The sequence below is a fragment of the Pelobates fuscus genome, chromosome 2 (genome assembly GCF_036172605.1).
Source record: "Pelobates fuscus isolate aPelFus1 chromosome 2, aPelFus1.pri, whole genome shotgun sequence".
NCBI classification, from domain to species: domain Eukaryota; kingdom Metazoa; phylum Chordata; class Amphibia; order Anura; family Pelobatidae; genus Pelobates; species Pelobates fuscus.
Genome location: NC_086318.1, coordinates 198,477,945 through 198,503,287, shown reverse-complemented (window position 1 = coordinate 198,503,287; position 25,343 = coordinate 198,477,945). Strand labels below are relative to the sequence as shown.

At 40.6% G+C, this 25,343-nt stretch overlaps 1 protein-coding gene across 1 annotated transcript; it reads right to left on the bottom strand.

Moving 5' to 3' along the window:
* Window positions 1-3,962: 3,962 nt before the first annotated feature.
* On the bottom strand, window positions 3,963-24,711 carry PNISR (PNN interacting serine and arginine rich protein). The gene is made up of 12 exons (XM_063443075.1): window positions 24,564-24,711; window positions 18,022-18,135; window positions 14,222-14,404; window positions 13,114-13,376; window positions 12,686-12,863; window positions 11,971-12,155; window positions 9,845-9,979; window positions 9,187-9,286; window positions 8,592-8,645; window positions 6,010-6,177; window positions 4,477-5,509; window positions 3,963-4,315 (listed from the first exon to the last, which is right to left on the bottom strand). The coding sequence occupies exons 2-12, from the start codon at window positions 18,107-18,109 to the stop codon at window positions 4,285-4,287; spliced, it is 2,418 nt and encodes an 805-aa protein (XP_063299145.1). The 5' UTR covers window positions 18,110-18,135; window positions 24,564-24,711; the 3' UTR covers window positions 3,963-4,284.
* Window positions 24,712-25,343: the final 632 nt, after the last annotated feature.

The window sequence follows — 25,343 nt, the reverse complement described above, 5'->3', positions numbered from 1 at the left end:
CAACATTTTCTTAATAAAACTCAGGATCGTTTGTGACATTTTTAACACCTCCAATTGGCGTTCCATTCCTGGATTTAATTTTGTCATGCTTTTTCGTTACAGGGTGTCCTTGTTTTGCGACGGCTCACATTTATGACCATCTCTCTCGCAGGGTGGTAAGTGTGATGGGAATTAGAGGGATTCCCTTATCTGCTGCGTTCGTATATGTTTGGGGACATTTTCCCAAACATAGATGAACACACCAGAGCAGGGAATCCCTCTAATCTATGTCTGGGCAAATTTCCCCGAGCATAGATTAGAGGGATCCCCTTGCTTTTGTGCATTCGTCTATGCTCGGGGAAATGTCCCTGAACACAGCCATGCGCACCAGAGCAAAGAATCCCTTAACTCCTCACTTACCGACCAATGCGTTCTACGACTGGGTCGTAGGAACGGAACCAAATCGGTAAGTGAGGAGTACTTGTATTTGATTTTGTCACTTTACATTCATTTGAGGGTGCCAAACTTTCAGCCGTTAAACTCCACCAGTGCTGTCTGCACGCTACATGCACTGGAAAGTGAGCTGATCATTTAGGAAATGTTTGCATGAAGGTGTTGCAAGAGAAGCAGGATGAAAGCACAACTATTTTCGACACACATTTTTAATAAAATTATCCTTTCATCACGTTTTGAAAGGATATACATCTAACACTATTATTTACTAAACAAGGAAAATTGTTTCATGAATAATAAAAAGGCTAAAATATCTGTTAAGGAGGTGATTTGGAGAATATTACCAACGTCACTATTTTGGCAATCTGATTTTCAATTCATCACACTACATTGACTAGCAAATAGGAGATGTAGGCAAAAGAGTATATAGAATTTGCTCAGTTTCTCGAAAAAAAAAAAAAGTAGGATTAGCTGGTTTTATATGCTACTTTGTGGTTTATGCAAAGCACAACAGCACCAGCTATTGCAGACAATTCTAAGGGGGAGTATATTTTTAATTTTGCATATTTTAAACGGATTAAAATGTTGGGACAACTTTTTTAATTGTTCCCCTTAACCCCTTAAGGACACATGACGTGTGACATGTCATGATTCCCTTTTATTCCAGAAGTTTGGTCCTTAAGGGGTTAAAAGTCCACAATTAGTAATGTCCCGAACGGTTCGCTGGCAAATAGTTCCCGGCGAACATAGCGTGTTCGCCACGGATGGCAAACATATGCGATGTTCGGTCCGCCCCCTATTCGTCATCATTGAGTAAACTTTGACCCTGTACCTCAGTCAGCAGACATATTCCAGCCAATCAGCAGCAGACCCTCCCACCTCCTAGACAGCATACAATTTAGATTAATTCTGAAGATGCATTCATTTTTTTGTGTTTTATACATTATCCCCCATAGCCAGCAACCTGTGTTTATTATACATTATCCCCCCCATAGCCAGTAACCTGTGTTTATTATACATTATCCCCCCCATAGCCAGTAACCTGTGCTTATTTTACATTATCCCCCCCATAGCCAGTAACCTGTGTTTATTATACATTATCCCCCCACAACCAGTAACCTGTTTATTATACATTATCCCCCCACAACCAGTAACCTGTGTTTATTATACATTATCTCCCCCCCCCCCCCCCCCCCCATAGCCAGTAACCTGTGTTTATTATACATTATCCCCCATAGTCATTTATCGTTGGACCTAGGCAGCATGATGTCTTAGGCTGGCCCAGAGAGTGAGTGAATAATATAATATATATGTTCAGAAACATATTAGTAATATATGTAAATCGGGTTCATGCAGAGAGGGTGAAAAGGTATTAAAGAAAAACCACACTTATTGCATCAAATTTACAAAGCCAAACTTGTAAAAGCTTTCCTCATTTCTTTCTCGGGATCAGGAATATATCGGTGGTAGACTGAGGATTTCCATCTGCCCAATCTTTTAATAATATGCACTGGATTGTCAGTGTTGAAGGAGACCGAAGCTGCCCCTATTCTAAATGAAAGACCCGAGAGACATGGATACAACCCAATCTTGGGAGTCGTGTTCTGATGTAGAAGATGAATTTAACCGTAGTCATAGGGATTCAGTGAGAGTAGTGGTGAAATGTGTGTGGGTAAGTAAGAGTCAAGTATTTTAACTGGGCACTAGTTCTAGGTGGGATAAAGTGGTATAGCGGATGGATGAGTAGTTTGGTTCGTTTTAGAAGTTTGTAGAGGAAGTATATAGTGATCATGATTTTTAGCGATATCCAATATTTTTAAGGTGGTCCCAGTGCCACCACTCATATCTGGTGTCACAATAGCTTGCATTTAAAAAAACAAAACAAAAAAACTTTTTTGACTGTAATATAATAGCAGTCAGTTTCCTTCACACGTGTGCGTTTCAGGGCCTGCCAGGGCACAGTGTCACACCAGTGCAACTCATATCTGGTGTAACAGTAGTGTACATTTAAAAAAAAAAATACAGGGGGCTTGTTGTCACCTTTCGGGGACCCTTGGTGTTGTAGGTGGCTGGGTGGAGGAAGAGACCTTCAATGACATAAGTGAGGACAAGGAACGGTACATGACTAGCTTGGTATCCAACCTTGTGCAAATGGGGAGTTTGCGGTGCGTTAAACGGGGAGTTTGGTCTGTCACTGAAGCGGGCTTAACCCTTACACTACCTGATCGATACAACATCATACCTGATGTTTTAAAGCACGTTATTCCAAACAGTTTAGGAATGTTAGGTGATTTATGCCCTTTATGGATTAAAACTAGACTCTGCTTCAACTATGTAATTTTCCATGGGAGTTTTGCCATGGATCCCCCTCCGGCATGCCACAGTCCAGGTGTTAGTCCCCTTGAAACAACTTTTCCATCACTATTGTGGCCAGAAAGAGTCCCTGTGGGTTTTAAAATTTGCCTGCCTATTGAAGTCTATGGCGGTTCGCCCGTTCGCGAACATTTGCGGAAGTTCGCGAACGGAAAATTTCATGTTCGCGACATCACTATCCACAATTCTTTTACAACAAAACGTTTTCCCAATTCTCATGTAGGGTGTCCAGAAGACAAAAGGTTTAATTTTTTTTCTTCAAATAAGCACAACAGTATGAAAAATACCTGAGGAACCAGATAATTCAAGGAAAAGCACGACATGGGTATTTATTTTTGCCAAGTACAGATGAATCATCCCTATAAAGATTTTCATATTTTTTTTATTTACATTTTGCCCAACAAGGACCATCCAAATATTTACAAAGTGTACCCTTATCCATGTGAAAGTATGAGATTTACATGATTATGAAATCAGTTCTAGGACCACCCATAGTCCAGTTTTTATTCATCTCATCATGGGAAAAGAAATGGGTAATCTCAAACAAGTCTTCTAAGACCATCAAATACCAAGGTTTTAGGGAAACCTTTTCAGGTTTTGGAGATTTAACTTTCATGTAACCAAAAGAATTCACTTCACGTGTTTGGAACCAGTGTGTAAGGTATACAGAAAGTTACATTTTATCTACAGTACTGCAAAACAAATGTAAAAGTGTATTATTTAAAAGTGATAAACCTACCAGATACGGCCACTTGTGGTTTCAGGTCAGCTTTATATGCAAATAAAAGCATATAGTGCCAACAATGCCACAGGGGTTGCACCCAGTACACTAAACAAATCCCCATCCTCCTTTTTAACCAATTTGTATGTACTATAAAAATGCTTGTGAACACCAATGTAAGTTTAAATGAACTGGTCACTTAATCAAAACAGGTGTTCCCACTTTATAAGCAAATATGACTATTCACATATTCCTTAGCAGAGTGTATAACTTAAAAGGGAAAAATGGGTAACTTGGGACATGTGAAGAGCCAATAGCAATTAAGAGAAAAAGGATAAAAAGATACTTTGAAGCAATGACATGTGGGCATCTTATTCTGACGGGCTATGGTTAGATTTAGAACACTGAAAAATAAACTAAGCTATGAAAATATGAATCTTTAACAAAAATAAGCATGGTGCTTTATTGTAGTCAGAGCACAGATGATTGTTATTTTAAGAACATTGGAGGTAAAAAATGAAGTTACTTATTACTAATATCTTGGAAAGACAATACAATGTATTAATTTACTTTCAGTTGGAGGAATGGGGAATATGTACTTAAAAAAATAAAAATAAAATAAAAAGGAGAAAAGTAAAGAACAAGACATTTTTTCCACACCTATGTTGCAGTAATGTGCCTCTAGAATGAGACAAGCCCTTAAAAACTCATGGAATTTTGTATGTTTAATTGTGATAATGGCCTGGGCCATGTGACCATCAGCGCTTACGGCGGGTGGGTGTTGATGATCTGCAAAACAAAACAAAACCACATATTAGTGCTAAAACTAGCAAAATAAAATATCAACAAAATAAATGAATTCCAATGTAAAAGTTAACTTTCCCATTTACAGTTAACGGGCATAATATAATATACAATAAAGTAGACAAGAAGTTGAAAAAATGTACTACCTTGATCGGGTCTTAGACTTGTGTTTGCGGCTTGCCTTCTTACCAGACCTTTGAGATTTCTCCACAGAGCGTGATCGGCTACGTTTTGATTTCTTAGCTTTTTTATCCTTGAATACAACTGGAGATTCTGAACTGCTCCTTCCACTGGATGAAGTCCGTTTCTTATTTTCCTTGGTAGAGCTTTTTTTGCTATCCTGCCTAGAATCCTGTCGAGACATCTTTGAAGAGGACAATTCGCTGCGTGAAAAAGTCCTTTCACTCTCTCTCCTACTCTTACGCTTTTCCTCTTCTTGTATAGGTTTACTAGTCCTCTCCTCTTTCTTTACTTTATCCTTTTTCCTATCCTTTTCCTGCTCTCTTCGCCTATCCATTTCAACACTTTTACTCCTTGCTCTTTCCCTCTCTCTGCTGCCACCTCTATGCTTGTGTCTAGTCCTGCTATTACTTCTACGCTGGTCATTACTTCTACGCCTATCCCTACTTCTACTGCGACCAGCGTTTCGATCTCTTGAGCGGTTTTCTCTCCTGTCCCTGCTTCGACTGCGGTCTCTACGCCTTTCGCTTTCTACACTATTTTTGCTCGATCTGCGCCTTTCATTAATTTTCCCCCTGCTCTTGCTTCTCTCTCTTCTATTCTTACGTGTCACACTACGGCTTCTACTTCGTCTAACTTTCCAAGATGGAGATCGGCTACGTTTTTTCTTCCTCTTGGGAGAAGAGTGAAAAGAACTGTGGCTACTTGAGGAGCTGGAGCTATAAGAACTAGAAACAGAGCTGCTGCTACTGCTGCGCCCTACACTGCTACTGCTGCTGGTAGAACTGCTACTGGAGCTCCTCAGTTTGTTTACTATTGGCTTCTCTTTTGTTTCTTTTTTAATATCTACTGGAGGCAAAGGTTCACTATACACTTTTACTTTGTCACTATCCACCTCTCCCTCAACTTTTCTCTTTTCATTTATGTCTACCGTACTCAGAACTTCTGGATCAGATTCAAATAATTCCTTTTCTTTTGCTTCTCTTTGAAGCCTGTCCTCTGAAATGGAAAAGATTTAAAAAAAAGTTTCAATGCACCACATGAGACTATGGAAGAAAGGTAACACTTTGATGATTTAAAAAAAAAAAAAAAAAAAAAAAAAATTTAAGAAAAAAAAATCTAAAGTAATAAGAGTATCAAATGTTTGCTATGCTGTGTGCACTGGAAGATAAATTACAGTAGCAAGCCTGGAATATTGTCCTGGACAGGCCAATGACTGTCTGAGGTGGGATTACACCTCCAGCAGTAAAGGGGTTAATCTCTATATATGCGCCATTTCAAAGTGAAATGCTGCACATACAAGCTGCAGGCACCATGATCCATTAAAATCACTGAAATTGTCATGATACTTAGAGTAGACCTTTATGTTTTCTGCCTACACAAAATCTACAGCAGTGGATTTTTCCTCTTCCTTTTTTTTTTTTTAAATTAAAAATGCTTTAATTTGCAATGCAATATGACCAATTTATAATTGGAAGACTGAAGTGCAAGGGAATTACCTTCTAGCTGTCTTTCAAGTATCTGTTGCTCTCTTTCCTTTCGCCGGAAAGCTTCTTGCTTTTGTCGTATTCTGTGCCGTAGTTCCTCATCATCAGTATCAGAAGACTCTGAACCTCTTTCACTCCTCTCTTCTTCGCTTTCTGCTGATCCATAACCACCCAGTCCACCTGCATGCATAAAGCCCAATCTATCACGCAGTCACAAAATGCTTTTCCATATTCTCTTAATCACTCAAGTGCTACATTTTCAAGCATTAAGTTTGCATGAATTTTCTCTAAATCCCTCATGAAGAAATACATTTATGTGAAGGGCATTCAATATTACCCAACAAACTGAGCTGGCTTTCTACAGCTGAATCAACAAGTTTGAGAGCTTGATATAATAAATAAATAAATAAATAAATATATATATATATATATATATATATATATATATATATATATATATATATATATATATATATATATATATATATATATATATATATATAAAAAAAATGAATATGAGAACTAAGTCTCAAAATCGCTTTTGCTTACTTGTGCCATTACAGAGAACATATTCTGAAGCATATCAGACTGGTCCCAGCCGTGAGGGCAGTCCAGAATCAGAATGACAGCAAGTGCTCACTGTGCCTAGAGAGGTATCAGCTATACATGGCTGACAAAGCCCAAACGATTGTCCAGGGTTGCTGTATCTCTCGTGTAGAGAGAAAATACAGGTATTTCGGTTCTGAATTGCCCTTATGGGTGGAATTAGTCTGATATGCTTTGGAACAGTTTCTCTCTGTAAAGGCACGAGAAAAAACTATTGAGACCTGAACGGGGATTTACCGAAGGGCAAGCTACTGAGTTCATCTAAGCTTTTGTCCGTTCTGAGAGTTCTCATTTATTAATTAGCCAGAGTACAAAGATTAATTGTATTGCACTGCACAATCATGCGATTTTCATTTAGCAGCTTACGATTGTAACTGCAAAAAAACCCCCAAAAATGCATTTTTGATAATGAATCTTATAACCAAAGCAGAGGTGGCTAGGAAATAGATCCCCAACTGTGTCAGAACTACAGTTCTGATGACCCTTTACCTAGTGATCTATCTTTGGCAACATCTTAACAGGGGGAAGAAAATCACTGATGTGGGCAGTAGGTTCCACATTTGTCCTGCTCCGTTTAACAGAGCCAAATCTGATAATGGTCAGACCAAACCCCAGAATAACCAGTGAGTGCTCAATGCAGTAAAAGGAGATTAAGTTGCAAGGCTGAGAGTATTTGATATCAGGCAAGCATTGAGTAAAGAAGCTGTACTTCAACATTGCAGTAGAAAGTGCATTTTGTAAAACAAGACATGTTTGATGGCACTTAAATTGCACTATGCAACATCTTTTTAACTTGTTAGCATTTGCTACACTGGATTACACAGTGGGCAACAAAGTCACAATGTATTTATGCTCATGTATAATTAGGGCTTCATGCGCCATGGCTATATTCTAGACTTTACAACATGGTTGAAAATCATTTATATGCGATACTGCCCCAATTTGCAATTTGCATCAGAGAAAAAAATAAGAGGAATCTTTAATATAGTTCATGAGAATGCAGGAAATATCGGTTGGTCATATCAAAAACCTGTCTGTACAGAAAACAATGATTGTTTTACTACCCAAATAGAGATACAAATGAGTTGCAGTTATTGTTTACATCTAAAAGCTGATTTGGCCAGTAATGCAATATGACTGGCTTGAGCTCCAAGAGAAATTGCATCATGCACCATAACCACTACAGTAGACTATGGTGATTGAAGTGTTATTTAAATGATATAATTAGCTAACGCCAACCATGAAATGTTTGTAAATATACATAAATGAAAAGTTTAATTCAATTAGTTTGCAGTCTAATTAATTTTATCCACGTCCCTTGATTTTTGGAAAGGGAAACAGCTATCTATGCCTGCAAATGCAATTTCCTTGCAGTTCTCAAAGCTCTAAATGTGAGGTCACAACCTCCTCGTTGTAAGCTTTTAAAATAATTATAAACAGTCTACATACTGGGTGTACCAACCAGCACTTAATGCAGCTTTATAACACTGTCAGTCATATCTGTGTTTTCATGCACAAGTGGGTAAACCGTAAAAAAAAAAAAATAAAAAAAAAACACACACTACTTGACAAAGATAGAAATTTATTAGGTAAAAGCATAAACAATATATCTGAAGTTTGTAGCCCAAAGTGGGCTAACTGCTGTCTACCCAATAAAATCTTGTCACATCATTGTATAGTTGAAATAAATCATAAGGGTATCAAACACTACTGAAAGCTTAATTAAGATGAAATCCAAGGGCAAGGTTTAATATAGTAAGGCAACTGGGAGGGATAAAACAGGGGAAATCGTGTAAAACCTCTAGTCTTCGTAAATGTCTCTCATTCCATGGCAGAGTAACATGTATCCATACATACTCTGACACAGAGTACAACAAGGAATATTGCGATTTTCATCTTTTGAAACATCAAACACATGCACACACTTTATAGAAACAAAAATATCCCACAGAAATCCCATCCAACCACTTATCTAGGAGCACACTTACCGAGTCCAGTGAGGGAAGCCAGTGCACTGGACTGCGCCAGCTGCTTTGCAGGAGCTTTGTATCACATCAACAACAGGAACAAAATGTTAACACACATAGCCACGACCTCAAAGTCATGAGCTTCTATGAAAAATCTATTACTAGTGCTGCTATTTGGGGGGAGAGAAAACAGGTTAAAATACAACAAAAAGATTTTCAAAACAATTCAAAACTAGCAACAAAGCAAAACCACTAGACATTAATTTGCAAAAAAAAAAAAAAAAAAAGGAAATAATTAAAAACACATTAACGTAGGGACATAGGAGCAAGTGCTTCTGTAGTAACACAACATGTAACTAAACTTTGCATTGATAGGGGAGGTTTCATTAATTTAGTGTTCATTCAAATAGATTATTCTATGTAAGCATTTTTCGTGATAGCTCCATTACATGAACAAATTTTGTGCTTACTTCAATAAAAGTCCAAAATAAAAGCAAAATGCATTTACATTAAGAGGGGTTATACCGAATTTACAATTCTCTGTAGACTGTTGTCGATAACATACAAAATAATAATAATAATGAAGCCATGCTTTCCAAATGAAAAGAAAGGCTACCTTTTATTGCTTTACGATGAGCCTCTTTTGCCACATTATAGATTTCATCATTTGTAACATCCAGAAGAATTTCTGTTAGCACCATTTTTGTCAGTATCATCTAGAAGGGGGTAATGAAACAGATTGCAGATATTTACACTGGAGAAATGGAGGAAAACTTTTCCTGACTCATTTTTATATTTCTAATTTATATGACAAAAAAGGGGGGAGGGGGAGAACAATTACCTCTATTTCCAATCTAGCTTCACTAAAAGCCCTTTGTAAACCTGCTAGTTAAACATAGGGAAAAGTAATCCCTACTTTTCCTTACGTATAACTTGGTAAAAGCGTGCAAAAATAAAAAATTTAGGGTACATAAGTGTGATTTGAGACATGCCAAATATATAAAAAAAAATAAGTAACAAAGCCACTTTAATAGCAATTGTTAGCACAAAGAAAACAGAATTTCAATAAACTGGCAACACTTTCATTTTACACTAAAATTTATTAAAGACACACTATAGCATTGGGAATACAAACATGTATTCCTAATACTATAATGCCCTAATTAAAAATATCCATATAATATACCACAACAAAATATTTGTATGCCATCCTCCAGTTAACTAGATTTTAATATAAAACATAAATAAAAAAAGTTTAAATGAAACATTCTTACCAATTGATAAGCCCGCTCTTCCTCGGTTATCTCAGATTCGCTGTTCTCCTCTTGTGGAGTTGGTGAAGGGCTGCGGCTCACTTTGGCACTTATTCTACCATCTTCATTTTCCTCTTCCACTTCTTCATCGCTGTCCTTTTAATCAAAATATTTAGCAAAAAAAAAAAAAATCTCATGTAAATTTAAAAACATAATAGTAGAACTGATTACGAGTTACAGATAAAAAACAAACAAAAAACTGGCATATGTGAAGAGCCTAAAAATACTAATGCTACATTCTTAAGAAGACATACAAAGCATGAAACATTTCCTTAAATAAAAACTTCAATTACATGGACAAAGAACATTTTAAAGCTAATAAAAACACTTTACTGTAAGGGACAAAGATGTATTCCTAACACTAAAATGTCCCTCTACCCCTGCAGATCCACCCGGCAATGAAAGGGTTAAAAAAGACTTTCATTCACTTAATTCCAGCGCCTAGGTCCTTTGTCACTGGTTCGAGCTCCTCCTGCGCCAACGTCAAGCGATAGAAGTGGGGGCCTAATGTGCATTCAGCATTCAACATAAGCATTGAATCAATGCTTTCCTATGGGGTTTTGCTTGATGTTCTCATGCAAAGTGAAACTGCAGGAAGCTCCTCTAGTGGCAGCCTGTTATATTGCAGCCTTAGCACTGCAGTGTAAACATTGAAGTTCCTCTAAAGGGGACAACGACACTGCACCCAGACCACTTCAATAAGATGATTATGATTGGGTGTCCCTTTAACCCCTTAAGGACACATGACATGTGTGACATGTCATGATTCCCTTTTATTCCAGAAGTTTGGTCCTTAAGGGGTTAAGGAAGATTCATGTGTACCTAAAGATGTTAGATGCAACAAAATAGAAGAAAGGTCCAGGCACTCCAAGGTACAAACCAGGCAATTTTATTGAACCCACTACATCACAACGTTTCGACCCCCAATAGGTCGAAACGTTGTGATGGAGTGGGTTCAATAAAATTGCCTGGTTTGTACCTTGGAGTGCCTGGACCCTTCTTCTATTTTGTTACTCGGCATTTGGTCTCTGTCCGAGTTTCACCCAGCTACATACTACTTAAGGGACAGACTGCAGTTCCACAGCCTACCATAACTAGATGCCTTGGATGTGCCACATGTGGACATATGGTTCTCTCCCGTATTTTGAATCATCCGAAACGCCATTACATGCAAGACTTCCTACGTTATATACAAGCCATCGTGCTCCTGTGGCTTAGTGTACACTGGAAAAACGGAAAACCCTCTAGGTGAACGCATAAGGGGACACAGATCTAGCATAAGGACAGCGTTTAGGGATGGACGGACTGACAAACCTGTAGCCAAGTATTTATTTGAATACAAACATCCACTTACAGTGCTAAAATTTGGTGGCATAGACCACATACCGAAACGAGGAGGAGATCGTTGCAATATGTTGGTAAAGAGAGACTTTCTGGATTTTTGAACTTGACATTGTATCGCCCAGAGGATTAAACGAGATCATATCATATCACCCATTCACATAACCACTGCATCATTGGGTTTTAATAAAAAAATTTTTTTTAACTATTACAACATTTTTCAAAGCTGTTCAATAAAGTTGTCGCGCGCATCGTTGCGGCAGCATTCCCACACATCAAAACCATCTCTCAAAACTCACTAGTGCCAAGGCAAGTGGTAAATGAGACAGGGCAAACTGTTTTGTGTGCTGCATTCTAGACACGAGGATAGGTATTGTCTGAATTGGTTAAGAATTAAAATTGAATTTATGCCATAATCACTAAATTGGAAAAACAAAATATCCATGAAAGCTATATTTTCAGTTCAGGTATGTTGATCTAAAATTTGCAGTTCGCATTCACATTGAACAATTCATATTTTAAGTAGATATTCCTATAGGTGTGCTTGAATATTTATGCAACCACTTCCAGTGTCATTGTACTCTCCAGTGGAGAGCACAGAAATGTCCGAAACAGTCACACAAATGACGTGATGCATATGTTTAGTGTGACTCCTTCACATTTTTGTGTGAAAATACCTATTGGATGCCAGTTCCATGCTGCAGCAGAATGTAAACAACCAAGTTTATCTTACTCATCCTACTCACAAATTTGCTTTTTTGTGGTAAACGTGGACCGTCTCCATCTTCACTATTCCGGCCACTTTTCTCTTTTTTCATCTGTGAGCGCTGCTGCTCTAACCGCTCGCGTTCCAACTTCTTTTGTTTTTCTCTCTCCATCTTCTCCAAGCCCTCCCGAATCCACGCAGGCAGTGTTCTCCTCTTAACTGCATCTGAACAAAGGAAAAAAATAAAAAGGTTTTTAATAACATTAAGAATACGAGTCCTCGCAGCGGCCCGAACTGCCTGTGAGTTTATATTATAGATATACATTAAGGACATATGGCACATGAATGGCAAGAGACTTGCTCCAGCAATCAAATGCTTCTTTAAAAGGAGCATTAACCGCATTTGGTGTCATGCACAGCACTGAAAATAAAAAAGGTCTTAAGAAGGAAGTGACTCTGCTGTATGCCCATCAGTCAATAGAGCAGGCATCTCAAAGTCTGGCCATCCATATGTTGCTAAACTTGATTCTCTGGCATCTACTGAATTTAAAGTAGGCCACTGACATATGAGGGGTCTTTGTATCTCATACTCTGGGCATAAAAATGCAGCCATGTTTTTAATACACATAGATTTAAAAGGCAAAACCAATAAACAAGATACTAAATTGTACAAAACTCTCATTAAAACCATTATGCTCCATTTACTGAAATACTTCACTTCTTAATACATTTTCAAAGAAATGATTTACACATACCAATTTGCAAAGGTTCTTGTTTGGGAGGTATTGGTATGGGTGAACGCTGTCGTTCTCTGAAAGATGGTCTCTCTCTTCGATTTGGAGGAGGAGCTGGTGGGCACGGAGGTCCAGGTGGGCCTTGTTGCCAGTAAGGTGGTGGAAATCCTCCTTGAGGAGGCCCGTACCCAGATCCATGCTGAAAGAGAAAACATTCCAAAATCAAATACCAATTCTATTTTTGGGAAGGAGTAATTTTCCAGCATAAATAAAAAAAAAAAAAAATATGATTGTGCTTTTCTATTATAAATAGGATTGTGATTTATGATGGTGTTTAATATTCAATTTACACTTGACTTCTTTAATTAACTATCCATTGCCACCGCAGCACTCTTTTTTTTCACCATTCCATGGGTTAAAGCACATGCACATAGAAAATAAAAGGTCACCTGATAGTCATACTGGCTTGTTGGAGGCATTGGAAAGTTTTCCGGTGGACCCCCAAAGCCATGATTGTTCTGGTTAAACATGTGCCTGTTGTCAGCTGCAAATTCTCCACTGTCCTGACTATTGTTGTCCTCTGATCCTGGAACAATGTCCATTGGCCCTGGAGCTGGAGGTATCCACGGCTGTTCTGGAGGAGGAGGATGATGATGATGATGATGATGCGGTGGAGGTGGTGGTGGTGGTTGGTGATGCATTCCTCCCCACTCTATGTAAAGATTACATACAAATTCAAGGTTATGGAAGACACATTTTTAAGTAAACAAAAGTGTGATATTGTGCCTGATTGGAACATAAAATAATTCTACCAAAGTATGCGCTTCGGACACATTTTGAGTGAACTGGTGAAAGAGCAAAAGATAAATGTCAATACAAGTGTTTAATTTATTTCTGGAACCTGGGTTTATAATCATAACACAAGCAATAAACTAAATCTTAATTTGGCTCACAGACTAACAGGAATACATTTGTGTACTATCCCATTAAATTCCTAAGTTTCAAATAGCTCATCTAAAAGTCTGGGACTACTAAAAATTTACCCATCAGACAGAAAGGATCCCCAGGTATTGATTAATAATGGAGGCTCCCTGGTGTGAGCAGGGAAGTAATCCTGCACACACCAAATATGCAGGACATTCAATTGCCCCCTACAGGTTTCAAAGTCCATGTTATGTAGGACGACAGAACACCCTAATGGCGTTAAAAGGTCAAATAAAAAAACCTTAGGTGAGGCATAGATGAGAAAGGTGCAAATTTCCTTCACAAAAGAGCAACTTTCCTACAATATGTTCTAAATTTAAAAAAATAAAAATAAAATTGATTTTTAAAATTCTCCAACTCACATATAAAATATTGCTAAGCTATTTTAACTTTAATTTTTTAACTCCGTATCCTATTACCTGCCATGGACTAATTAGTAAATAAAGCCATGTAGCTGTCTAGGGGTTATATGGGCAGCTGGCGGTGCATAGCATGTAAATTCAAAAATAAGGGGGAGCTTCTTGTCCAGTACTGCCACTATTCGAAAAACTCACACAAAGATTTTACACCTACCTGGTTGCCACATTCGATTGAAATTTGGCTCCACTGGGAAGTTTGCATGATTGTTGGGGCCTGGATCCATTGGAGAAACATCTTGTCCATTTGGTATCATACTTTGTGGCTCCACTACACTTTGCCCGGTAGCTTCCCGCTGGGCAATCCATGCTTGTGCCAACGCAGCCCAATCAATTTGGCCTAAAAGGAGCACATAAAGAGTAGGGGATGAAGAATTCAAGAAAAACTGAAAAAACAAACAAAAAAACAGCAGCTTATTGTTCCAGTTAAATCATGTAATATAGTACAACTGTCCCATTGTACAGTGCTACAGAATTTGCTGGCACTATATAAATAATAAAAGTAATAATAACAATAACTTGAGCAAGCTAATGTAATTTTGGTACTTAGGGTGACCCTGTAAAAGAAAATCATACTACCGGTTTCTTGGAAAATTGATCAAACGACAATCTTACATTGGGAAAAAAATGGAATGCCTTACTTTTTGGAAACAAATGAGTATTAATTGAATGCAAGAGAAAGGCTTTAAACCAAAACCATCAAAAAATGATAATTTACAGGGGGCGGAGCCTAGCATCCAAGCTGAGCAGTTGTGCTGAACCTCAGCTCCTGCTTAATCCTGCACTTTTCAGGGGTAATCCCCCCAAAACACGGCACAATCGCACACTGGAGATAAGCTATCATGATGACGGGGACACCCGGGGGAGCCGCCCGACACCGAAATCAAGCCTGTAACCCCCCGGGGACCTGACAACATATCATGAGGCCTACCGGAGATCGAGCAGTGGGGAGACGGACGCTCCCCGTGCTGACTGACCTGAACATGGATTCCCTTGGGGCTCTCACCTCCAACCCACCCCCCTGGACCGAAGGGGGTCATCTCGGTCCACCATTAAGCGACTAGAGAAGCAGTCACAGGCTGAACTCACAGCTCGGTGAACCGCAGCACCAGGGCAGCCGAGCACGTGGTGTACCCAAAATGGCGGCAGCAAGCACATCAGGCAAAACATCAGAATGCCACACAGAAATGCCGGACTACTCAGCCAGGCTTAACGCTATTTTTGCAGCCTTCTGGGCGAAGCTGGAAAACCGGGCACGGCAGTTCAAACCGAGCGCACACATGAGTACCGAGAAACCCAAGCAGCCTAGCCGCAAGCTACTTACTTCTCAACTACACAGTGCCCCAAGACGGCCCCAAGAAAATGTCCTCCGTCTACAAGCAAACGCACGAGAGCAAAACGCTCTCCGCCACCACCAATACACCCAGGGAGATAGCCGGGACCCAGTGGAACCCTGGGCCCACGACCCTGATGATGGGGTCAATGGACATGTGGTACGGGCCCCCGCCAAAGCCTCGGACCGAAGACAAGTGGCACTCAAGCGACCTGGACCCGGGAGGTGCAGGAGGAGAATCGCAACACGGTGGGCCAAGCGACCAGCTGGTCAGAGCAGGCATACAGGGGAAGCAGGGCAGCCCCCCACCCAAGTGAGAGATCAAGAAGGTCTCCCCCCTCATCCTGATGGACTGGCTCTCGTATGTTACAACACCATTCCACCCTGTGGAGTGGCCTGAACGCTCATCTCTAACAAACTCTCAGTCTACTAACCTCTGCTAACCTGCTGCCTACCTTTACACTTCACCGGGACGCCTGTCGCTTATACCCACATGGATGTCGTGCCTAACCCTGGACTGCTGAGGACTCTCTCCCCTGCAGATAAGCAAATTTTACAAGGACTCTTATCAGTTTAAACTATAACATGTGTTAATATGTCTAAGCCCTGGTTTCCATTTCACAACGCTTCCCATCAAGCATTCAATCTAGAAAAAGCTTATGTTATTCACGATTTGCATTGAACTAACTAACTTAGCTAAAATAACTAAACGAAATTCATATGCAATGTATAAGCATCACAAAACTTAATCTGGCCTATTAATCTTGTTTCAGGGCTAACGACTACTTAGCAAGGCCTTTGTCGTATATCGTTTACCGTTCTATGCCTGCATTAATGTTTAACTCCTATGACTTCTCTATAGACAAGCATGACTAGCCTATTTATTAAAGGACCACTCTAGTGCCAGGAAAGCATACTCGTTTTCCTGGCACTAGAGTGCCCTGAGGGTGCCCCCACCCTCAGGGACCCCCTCCCGCCCGGCTCTGGAAAGGGGAAAGGGGTTAAATCTTACCTTTTTCCAGCGCTGGGCGGAGAGATCTCCTCCTGCTCTCCTCCTCTTCTCCTCCCCGTCGGCTGAATGCGCACGCGCGGCAAGAGCTGCGCGCGCATTCAGCCGGTCACATAGGAAAGCATTCATAATGCTTTCCTATGGACGCTGGCGTGCTCTCACTGTGAAAATCACAGTGAGAAGCACGCAAGCGCCTCTAGCGGCTGTCAATGAGACAGCCACTAGAGGACATAGGGGGAAGGCTTAACCCATTCATAAACATAGCAGTTTCTCTGAAACTGCTATGTTTATGAAAAAATGGGTTAACCCTAGAAGGACCTGGCACCCAGACCACTTCATTAAGCTGAAGTGGTCTGGGTGCCTAGAGTGGTCCTTTAATATACTTCGTATAATCATAAACGCTTATCTAACTTTCTAGCCTTATATGTGTTCACGCTACTGGAAATGTATGTTCACAGCCTGCATTATAGCATACAGTTTAAGCACAGAGTGATGCCTGAATAGCCTATAAATCCCTTACAATTAGACGGACGCATCACTGTTGCCTAGTAGTTTAACCTGCATAGTTACCTTAAAATATAAAAAGAGGCTGACCCAAGTGAGAGTATATGCGCTGAATATGTCTTGTATACCATACGTTGATATGCTCAAACCCCGTTTTGCATTCTGTACTATCTTAATCTATGCCACAATAAAAACAAAGATTGATAAAAAAAAAAATAAAAAAACGATAATTTACCAATATGTTGTCCTTCTCTCTGATACCACTGTTGGTTTGTCTACAGTATTACGAGTAATGTCCTTGCTCCCAAAACATCTCAGGCAGATTGTCCTTCACCAACCACTACTCACTTTTTAAAAAACATGTATTACATTTAAAGGATCATTATAGGGTCAAGAACACAAACATGTATTCCTGACCCTATAGTGCTAAAACCACCATCTAGCCCCCCTGGGTCCCTCATGCCTTCATAAATAAAGCAAAATCTTACTGTATTCAAGCCTGAAGCTGTAGATCTGCATGCTGTTTGCCCATTAGAAAAACAAGCAGTCTGCTGATATCATCAGAAGTGGTAGCCTGATCCAATCACAATGCTTCCCCATATGATTGGCTGAGATAGGATCAGGGCAGAGCCAGCATAATTCAAACACAGCCCTGGCCATTTAGCATCTCCTCATAGAGATGAATTGAATCAATTAATCTCTATGAGGAAAGTTCAGTGTCTGCATGCAGAGGGAGGAGACACTGAATGTTGGGATGCATTTTAGGCAGCCGTGACCCAGGAAGGATCTCTAACAGCCATCTAAGTTGTGGCCAGTGAAGTTATCACTAGGCTGTAATGTAAACACTGCTTTATCTCTGGAAATTGGCTCTTTCTATGGAGGATCCCATAGTCTCTCAGGATCTCCCATAGACCTCTCTGCTGTACTCACACCTGCTCAAGTGCCAGGAGCAGAAGAGGACCAAGCAGAAGAGGATGGCAGAACCAACAGGGGAAAGGTTCAGCCTTCCCCCACACTGGACTCCCAGCAGTGATGTCACTGTTGTGGGTTCCACTTTAAGTTTCAACATCCCTGAAACAGCACAGAGGGATCTTTAATACTTTGGACTTACTTGGGTCTTGCTGATGCTGAAATGACTCCATCCATTGTTGCTGATTCAATGGCCACTGCTGCCAAGGTTGTCCACCTTGATCCCACATCTCTGACAGCTATGTCACGACACTACCTGCAATAAAGAATGGCATCATTGTGTGTGCTTACAAGGAATGTAAATAACCCAGGCAAACTGCTTTAAAGGAGCAGAGCAATTTATTTGCAAGTTTTTTTTTTTGTTATAATTTTCTGCAATATGATATAATACCAGAGAAGAGTATGGTAAGCAAGAATAAAAGAAAAAACATCACACAGGTAATTATTTATCCCAACTCATTCACTAAGCAGTACATACAATCATACTCTAGGTTTCATCTAGAGAAAATATGTTATGTAGTGCATTGTAGTGGTTATGGTGTTTATAGGGTCCCTTTAAAAAAAAAAAAAAAAAAAATGAAATGTATGTCATTTTCACAGTTAGTGTTATGAACCAAAGTGTGAATTTTGGGTAATTCGAATTGAATTCCAAATCTTAGGCCAACATAGCCAAACTAAATTTCAGGTGAAATTTAATGAAGATAAATGCAAAGTTCTGCACTTTGGGGTAAATAATGCACAAGCAGCTTACACCATAAACTGTAGTGAGAAGGATTTGAGAATTGCTATTGACAACAAACCAGGCAACAATGTGCAATGCTAATAAGCGGACTGACTGGTACCTTTATTAACCCCCACATCCCCAATATCAGACCTAGACCAGATAGCAGCACACCCCGCATAGAAGTCTCCAACAAAAATAATTAGAAGATATAACCCACCATACGAGAAGGCACCGACGGGAACATAACCGCCATGGGGATCAACTAGAGGGGGGAGCCCTTCCATAGAGGAGACTCAGCACCGGCCTCTTGAGCCAATACCCCACATCTGGCCACCCGCATAGGCCAGAGAGGGACCGATCTCAAACGAGGCAACTAGAGACTAATCTGCAACCCCGAAAGTTGCAGCAGTAGCAGCAGCGAGAGCGTGCGGCACACCACAATACAATAATATGAGGTCTGGACCTGATCCCCCTCAGAGAACCCACTACCTACACCTAAGGTTTCAACCAACTTATTGAAGCTTATTATTTGTTCACAAACCTGTTTGTTACAACACATGTAAAAGTATTTAACGATACCTTATATGTAAACTATCTTATATGTAAACTATCAAAAGTGAATTTATCCCCTAATACATCTTCTTTCTTCTGTAACCCACCCTTGGTTATAAAAATCTTAAAAAGGATACAAATAAAGAATTTATAAAAAAAAAAAAAAAAAAAAAAAAAAAGGTTAACAAATTCTGTTCAAGTTAAAAGAACGGTGCCCCAGAACGAATATAATAGCACTGTACAAATGTATTCTGGACCAATACAAACCATTGAAATCTATTCCTAAATAGGACTATTCATAGGACGCACATTTAGGCTAGAAGACAGGAGATTTAGTCTAAAGCAAAGAAAAGTGATAGGGATGTGGAATTCTCCACCCGAAGAGGTGGTTTTATCAGAGTCTAAACATATGTTTAAACAGCAACTGGATGAATCGTTGCAAAAAACACAATATTCCGGGGTATAATTTTTTAATAGGTGGGGTAACAACAGCTTCCAATCATACATCCGATTGCCATTCTGGGGTAAAAGATTGTTTGTCTAGTTTGTTGCAAAATTGGAAAGCTTTGCCTTCATTTGGATGAACAGTAAAAACAGTTGTGAGAAAGGCTGAACTTGAAGGACAAATGTCTCTTTTCCGCCTCTGTAACTAGTAACTTTCAAGTTCATAAAAAAGCATAGCCAACTAACATTTTTCCATTTTATTTTGGTCTCAAATTTGAAATGTACTTTGAATTTCAGACAAACATTTAGTGAATGACAAAAGTATATAAAATTAACCTCCTTTACACTGTCACTAAAATACAGAGGGTATTTATTAACAAGGGACCTGGTGCACCAACTTTTATTTTGTATCGCTTTTCAACATATGGTTACAGCCTGTGTGGCCCCCATTCAAATAAAAAAAGACTGGTTAAATGCTGTCTGTCCCTCTATCTCCCCATTTGATTTCTAAATGACTGGTTAAATGCGGTGTGCCCTCCCATTTTATATATAAAATGACCGGTTACATGCTGCCCCCCCATTTAATATATAAATGACCAGTTACATGCTGCCCCCCCCCCAGCTCCCCATTTAATATATAAATGACCGGTTACATGATATGCCCCCCCAGCTCCCCATTTAATATATAAATGACCGGTTACATGCTGTGTTTCCCAGCTCCCCATTTAATATATAAATGACCGGTTACATGTTGTGTTTCCCAGCTCCCATTTAATATATAAATGACCGGTTACATGATATGCCCCCCCAGCTCCCTATTTAATATATAAATGACCGGTTACATGATATGCCCCCCCAGCTCTCCATTTAATATATAAATGACCGGTTACTGATATGCCCCCCCCAGCTCCCCATTTAATATATAAATGACCGGTTACATGCTGCCCCCTCAGCTCCCCATTTAATATATAAATGACTGGTTACATGCTGCCCCCCCCCCCGGTCCCCATTTAATATATAAATGACCGGTTACATGCTGTGTTTCCCAGCTCCCCATTTAATATATAAATGACCGGTTACATGATATGCCCCCCCAGCTCCCCATTTAATATATCAATGACCGGTTACATGATATGCCCCCCCCCCCATTTAATATATAAATGACCGGTTACATGCTGTGCCCGCAGCTCCCCATTTAATATATAAATGACCGGTTACATGCTGTGTTTCCCAGCTCCCCATTTAATATATAAATGACCGGTTACATGTTGTGTTTCCCAGCTCCCATTTAATATATAAATGACCGGTTACATGATATGCCCCCCCAGCTCCCTATTTAATATATAAATGACCAGTTACTGATATGCCCCCCCCAGCTCCCCATTTAATATATAAATGACCGGTTACATGCTGCCCCCTCAGCTCCCCATTTAATATATAAATGACTGGTTATATGCTGCCCCCCCCCGGTCCCCATTTAATATATAAATGACCGGTTACATGCTGTGTTTCCCAGCTCCCCATTTAATATATAAATGACCGGTTACATGATATGCCCCCCCAGCTCCCCATTTAATATATAAATGACCGGTTACATGATATGCCCCCCCCAGTTAATATATAAATGACCGGTTACATGATATGCCCCCCCCATTTAATATATAAATGACCGGTTACATGCTGTGCCCGCAGCTCCCCATTTAATATATAAATGACCGGTTACATGCTGCCCCCTCAGCTCCCCATTTAATATATAAATGACCGGTTACATGCTGTGTTTCCCAGCTCCCCATTTAATATATAAAATGACCGGTTACATGATATGCCCCCCCCCATTTAATATATAAATGACCGGTTACATGATATGCCCCCCCAGCTCCCCATTTAATATATCAATGACCGGTTACATGATATGCCCCCCCAGCTCCCCCATTTAATATATAAATGACCGGTTACATGCTGTGCCCGCAGCTCCCCATTTAATATATAAATGACTGGTTACATGATATGCCCCCCCAGCTCTCCATTTAATATATAAATGACCGGTTACATGCTGCCCCCTCAGGTCCCCATTTAATATATAAATGACTGGTTACATGCTGCCCCCCCCCCGTCCCCATTTAATATATAAATGACTGGTTACATGCTGCCCCCCTCCCCCCCCCCGGTCCCCATTTAATATATAAATGACCGGTTACATGCCGTGTTTCCCAGCTCCCCATTTAATATATAAATGACCGGTTACATGTTGTGTTTCCCAGCTCCCATTTAATATATAAATGACCGGTTACATGATATGCCCCCCCAGCTCCCTATTTAATATATAAATGACCGGTTACATGATATGCCCCCCAGCTCTCCATTTAATATATAAATGACCGGTTACTGATATGCCCCCCCAGCTCCCCATTTAATATATAAATGACCGGTTACATGCTGCCCCCTCAGCTCCCCATTTAATATATAAATGACTGGTTACATGCTGCCCCCCCCCCCCCCCAGTCCCCATTTAATATATAAATGACCGGTTACATGCTGTGTTTCCCAGCTCCCCATTTAATATATAAATGACCGGTTACATGATATGCCCCCCCCCCCCCATTTAATATATAAATGACCGGTTACATGCTGTGCCCGCAGCTCCCCATTTAATATATAAATGACCGGTTACATGCTGCCCCCTCAGCTCCCCATTTAATATATAAATGACTGGTTACATGCTGCCCCCCCCCCCCCCGGTCCCCATTTAATATATAAATGACCGGTTACATGCTGTGTTTCCCAGCTCCCCATTTAATATATAAATGACCGGTTACATGCTGTGTTTCCCAGCTCCCCATTTAATATATAAATGACCGGTTACATGCTGTGTTTCCCAGCTCCCCATTTAATATATAAAATGACCGGTTACATGATATGCCCCCCCCCATTTAATATATAAATGACCGGTTACATGATATGCCCCCCCACAGCTGCCCATGTAATTTACAAATGACCGGTTACATGCTGTGTTTCCCAGCTCCCCATTTAATATATAAATGACCGGTTACATGCTGCCCCCCCCATTTAATATTTAACTGACTGGTTACATGCTGTGCCCCCAGCACCCTATTTAATATATAAATTACCAGTTTCATGCTGTGTTTCCCAGCTCCCCATTTAATATATAAATGACCGGTTACATGATATGCCCCCCCAGCTCCCCATTTAATATATCAATGACCGGTTACATGATATGCCCCCCCCCCCCAGCTCCCCCATTTAATATATAAATGACCGGTTACATGCTGTGCCCGCAGCTCCCCATTTAATATATAAATGACCGGTTACATGCTGCCCCCTCAGGTCCCCATTTAATATATAAATGACTGGTTACATGCTGCCCCCCCCCCCCCCCGTCCCCATTTAATATATAAATGACTGGTTACATGCTGCCCCCCCCCCCCGGTCCCCATTTAATATATAAATGACCGGTTACATGCCGTGTTTCCCAGCTCCCCATTTAATATATAAATGACCGGTTACATGATATGCCCCCCCAGCTCCCCATTTAATATATAAATGAACAGTTACATGCTGCCCCCTCAGCTCCCCATTTAATATATAAATGACTGGTTACATGCTGTGTTTCCCAGCTTCCCATTTAATATTTAACTGACTGGTTACATGCTGTGCCCCCAGCACCCCATTTAATATATAAATTACCAGTTTCATGCTGTGTTTCCTAGCTCCCCATTTAATATATAAATGACCGGTTACATGATATGCCCCCCCAGCTCCCCATTTAATTTACAAATGTCCAGTTACATGCTGTGCCCCCAGCACCCCATTTAATATATAAATTACCAGTTTCATGCTGTGTTTCCCTGCTCCCCATTTAATATATAAATGACCGGTTACATGCTGTGTTTCCCAGCTCCCCATTTAATATATAAAATGACCGGTTACATGATATGCCCCCCCCCCATTTAATATATAAATGACCGGTTACATGATATGCCCCCCCAGCTCCCCATTTAATTTACAAATGACCGGTTACATGCTGTGTTTCCCAGCTCCCCATTTAATATATAAATGACCAGTTACATGACATGTCCCCCCCCCCAGCTCCCCATTTAATATATAAATGACCGGTTACATGATATGCCCCCCCCCCCCAGCTCCCCATTTAATATATAAATGACCGGTTACATGATATGCCCCCCCCCCATTTAATTTACAAATGACCGGTTACATGCTGTGTTTCCCAGCTTCCCATTTAATATATAAATGACCGGTTACATGCTGCCCCCCCATTTAATATTTATCTGACTGGTTACATGCTGTGCCCCCAGCACCCCATTTAATATATAAATTACCAGTTTCATGCTGTGTTTCCTAGCTCCCCATTTAATATATAAATGACCGGTTACATGATATGCCCCCCAGCTCCCCATTTAATTTACAAATGACCGGTTACATGCTGGGTTTCCCAGCTCCCCATTTAATATATAAATGACCGGTTACATGCTGTGTTTCCCTGCTCCCCATTTAATATATAAATGACCGGTTACATGATATGCCCCCCAGCTCCCCATTTAATATATAAATGACTGGTTACATGCTGTTTCTCCATGTATAACATATTGCTCCCCATACACTGTGTCCCTGTATCAGTAATGGAGGGGCAGTGACGGTCCTGTCCAGCACGGGGTGCCTGTGGGGTATACACGGGGTGTCCGTGGGGTATACACGGGGTGTCCGTGGGGTATACACGGGGTGTCCGTGGGGTATACACGGGGTGTCCGTGGGGTATACACGGGGTGTCCGTGGGGTATACACGGGGTGCCCGTGGGGTATACACGGGGTGCCCGTGGGGTATACACGGGGTGCCCGTGGGGTATACATGGCCTGCAGGATGCCCCGCCTGCGTACCCGGCCCCGGAGAGCGCTGCCAGCTTGCGGCCAGCCCGGTTATTACTTACATGCACCCTGTGCAGTCTGTCTATAGTAATCCTCCTCCGGACTGAGCCGACAGGGCCCGGCTTCCAACGGCTTTATTTTATTAATTGCTGCAACGATCTGCGAGAATCGCCCTCTTCTTCTGACTAGCAGCCAAAATGGCGCCTGCGATTCTCCGCCGGAAGTAATCGTTTTCCAGCAGTGGACTGGCTGCGCTAGACTTGGTGCTAAACACTAGAGTCAATCGCAGCGCTGGGACCCTTTCATGGAAAGTGTCTCCGGTGTTCTATACCCAGCGAGTCATACAAATCTTAAATCATGCGGTCTCCGATAAAATGGTGTCTGTATCGTACAGAGTAAATTATATAGTTTGTGGCTAATCTGCTCTTGTGATGTAATTCCAGTAAAATACAAGTTTAGCAGGCTAAGATTGCCACAAGGCATATGTATGTATATGTGTTTGTAGTATCAGTTAGTTAATTACACGTAGCTAAGATACTGTTATCACTGTACTGACCAGGTGCAGGAATGTAAGAACTGGAATTACGCGTCCCTCTCCTTTGTATCAGATGAGCCACGTGGTTAGACCGGATGGATGAGTTTAGACTCTATTTATTAAATAGGTTAAGGGTATGTGTGGGTGTAGTTAATTGTGGGAGGAGCTACAGTGCTATATAAGGAATGTACTCTATGTATTCAGTACTCAGACTTTGCTGTATTTTGGTGACGCTAGTCCCTCTGAGTCCCGATCGGTGATCCAATAAAGAATCTCTTCCTTCCTGAAGAAACCTGTGTCCATCTCT

Coding starts and splice junctions, on each gene's coding strand:
- PNISR (XM_063443075.1), bottom strand. CDS start 18,109: ATGTGGGATCAAGGTGGACAACCTTGGCAGCAGTGGCCATTGAATCAG. Junction 14,405..18,021: donor TCAGCATCAGCAAGACCCAA/GTAAGTCCAAAG, acceptor TGCTCCTTTTAG/GCCAAATTGATTGGGCTGCG. Junction 9,980..11,970: donor TACCACAAAAAAGCAAATTT/GTGAGTAGGATG, acceptor TTTGATTAAAAG/GACAGCGATGAAGAAGTGGA.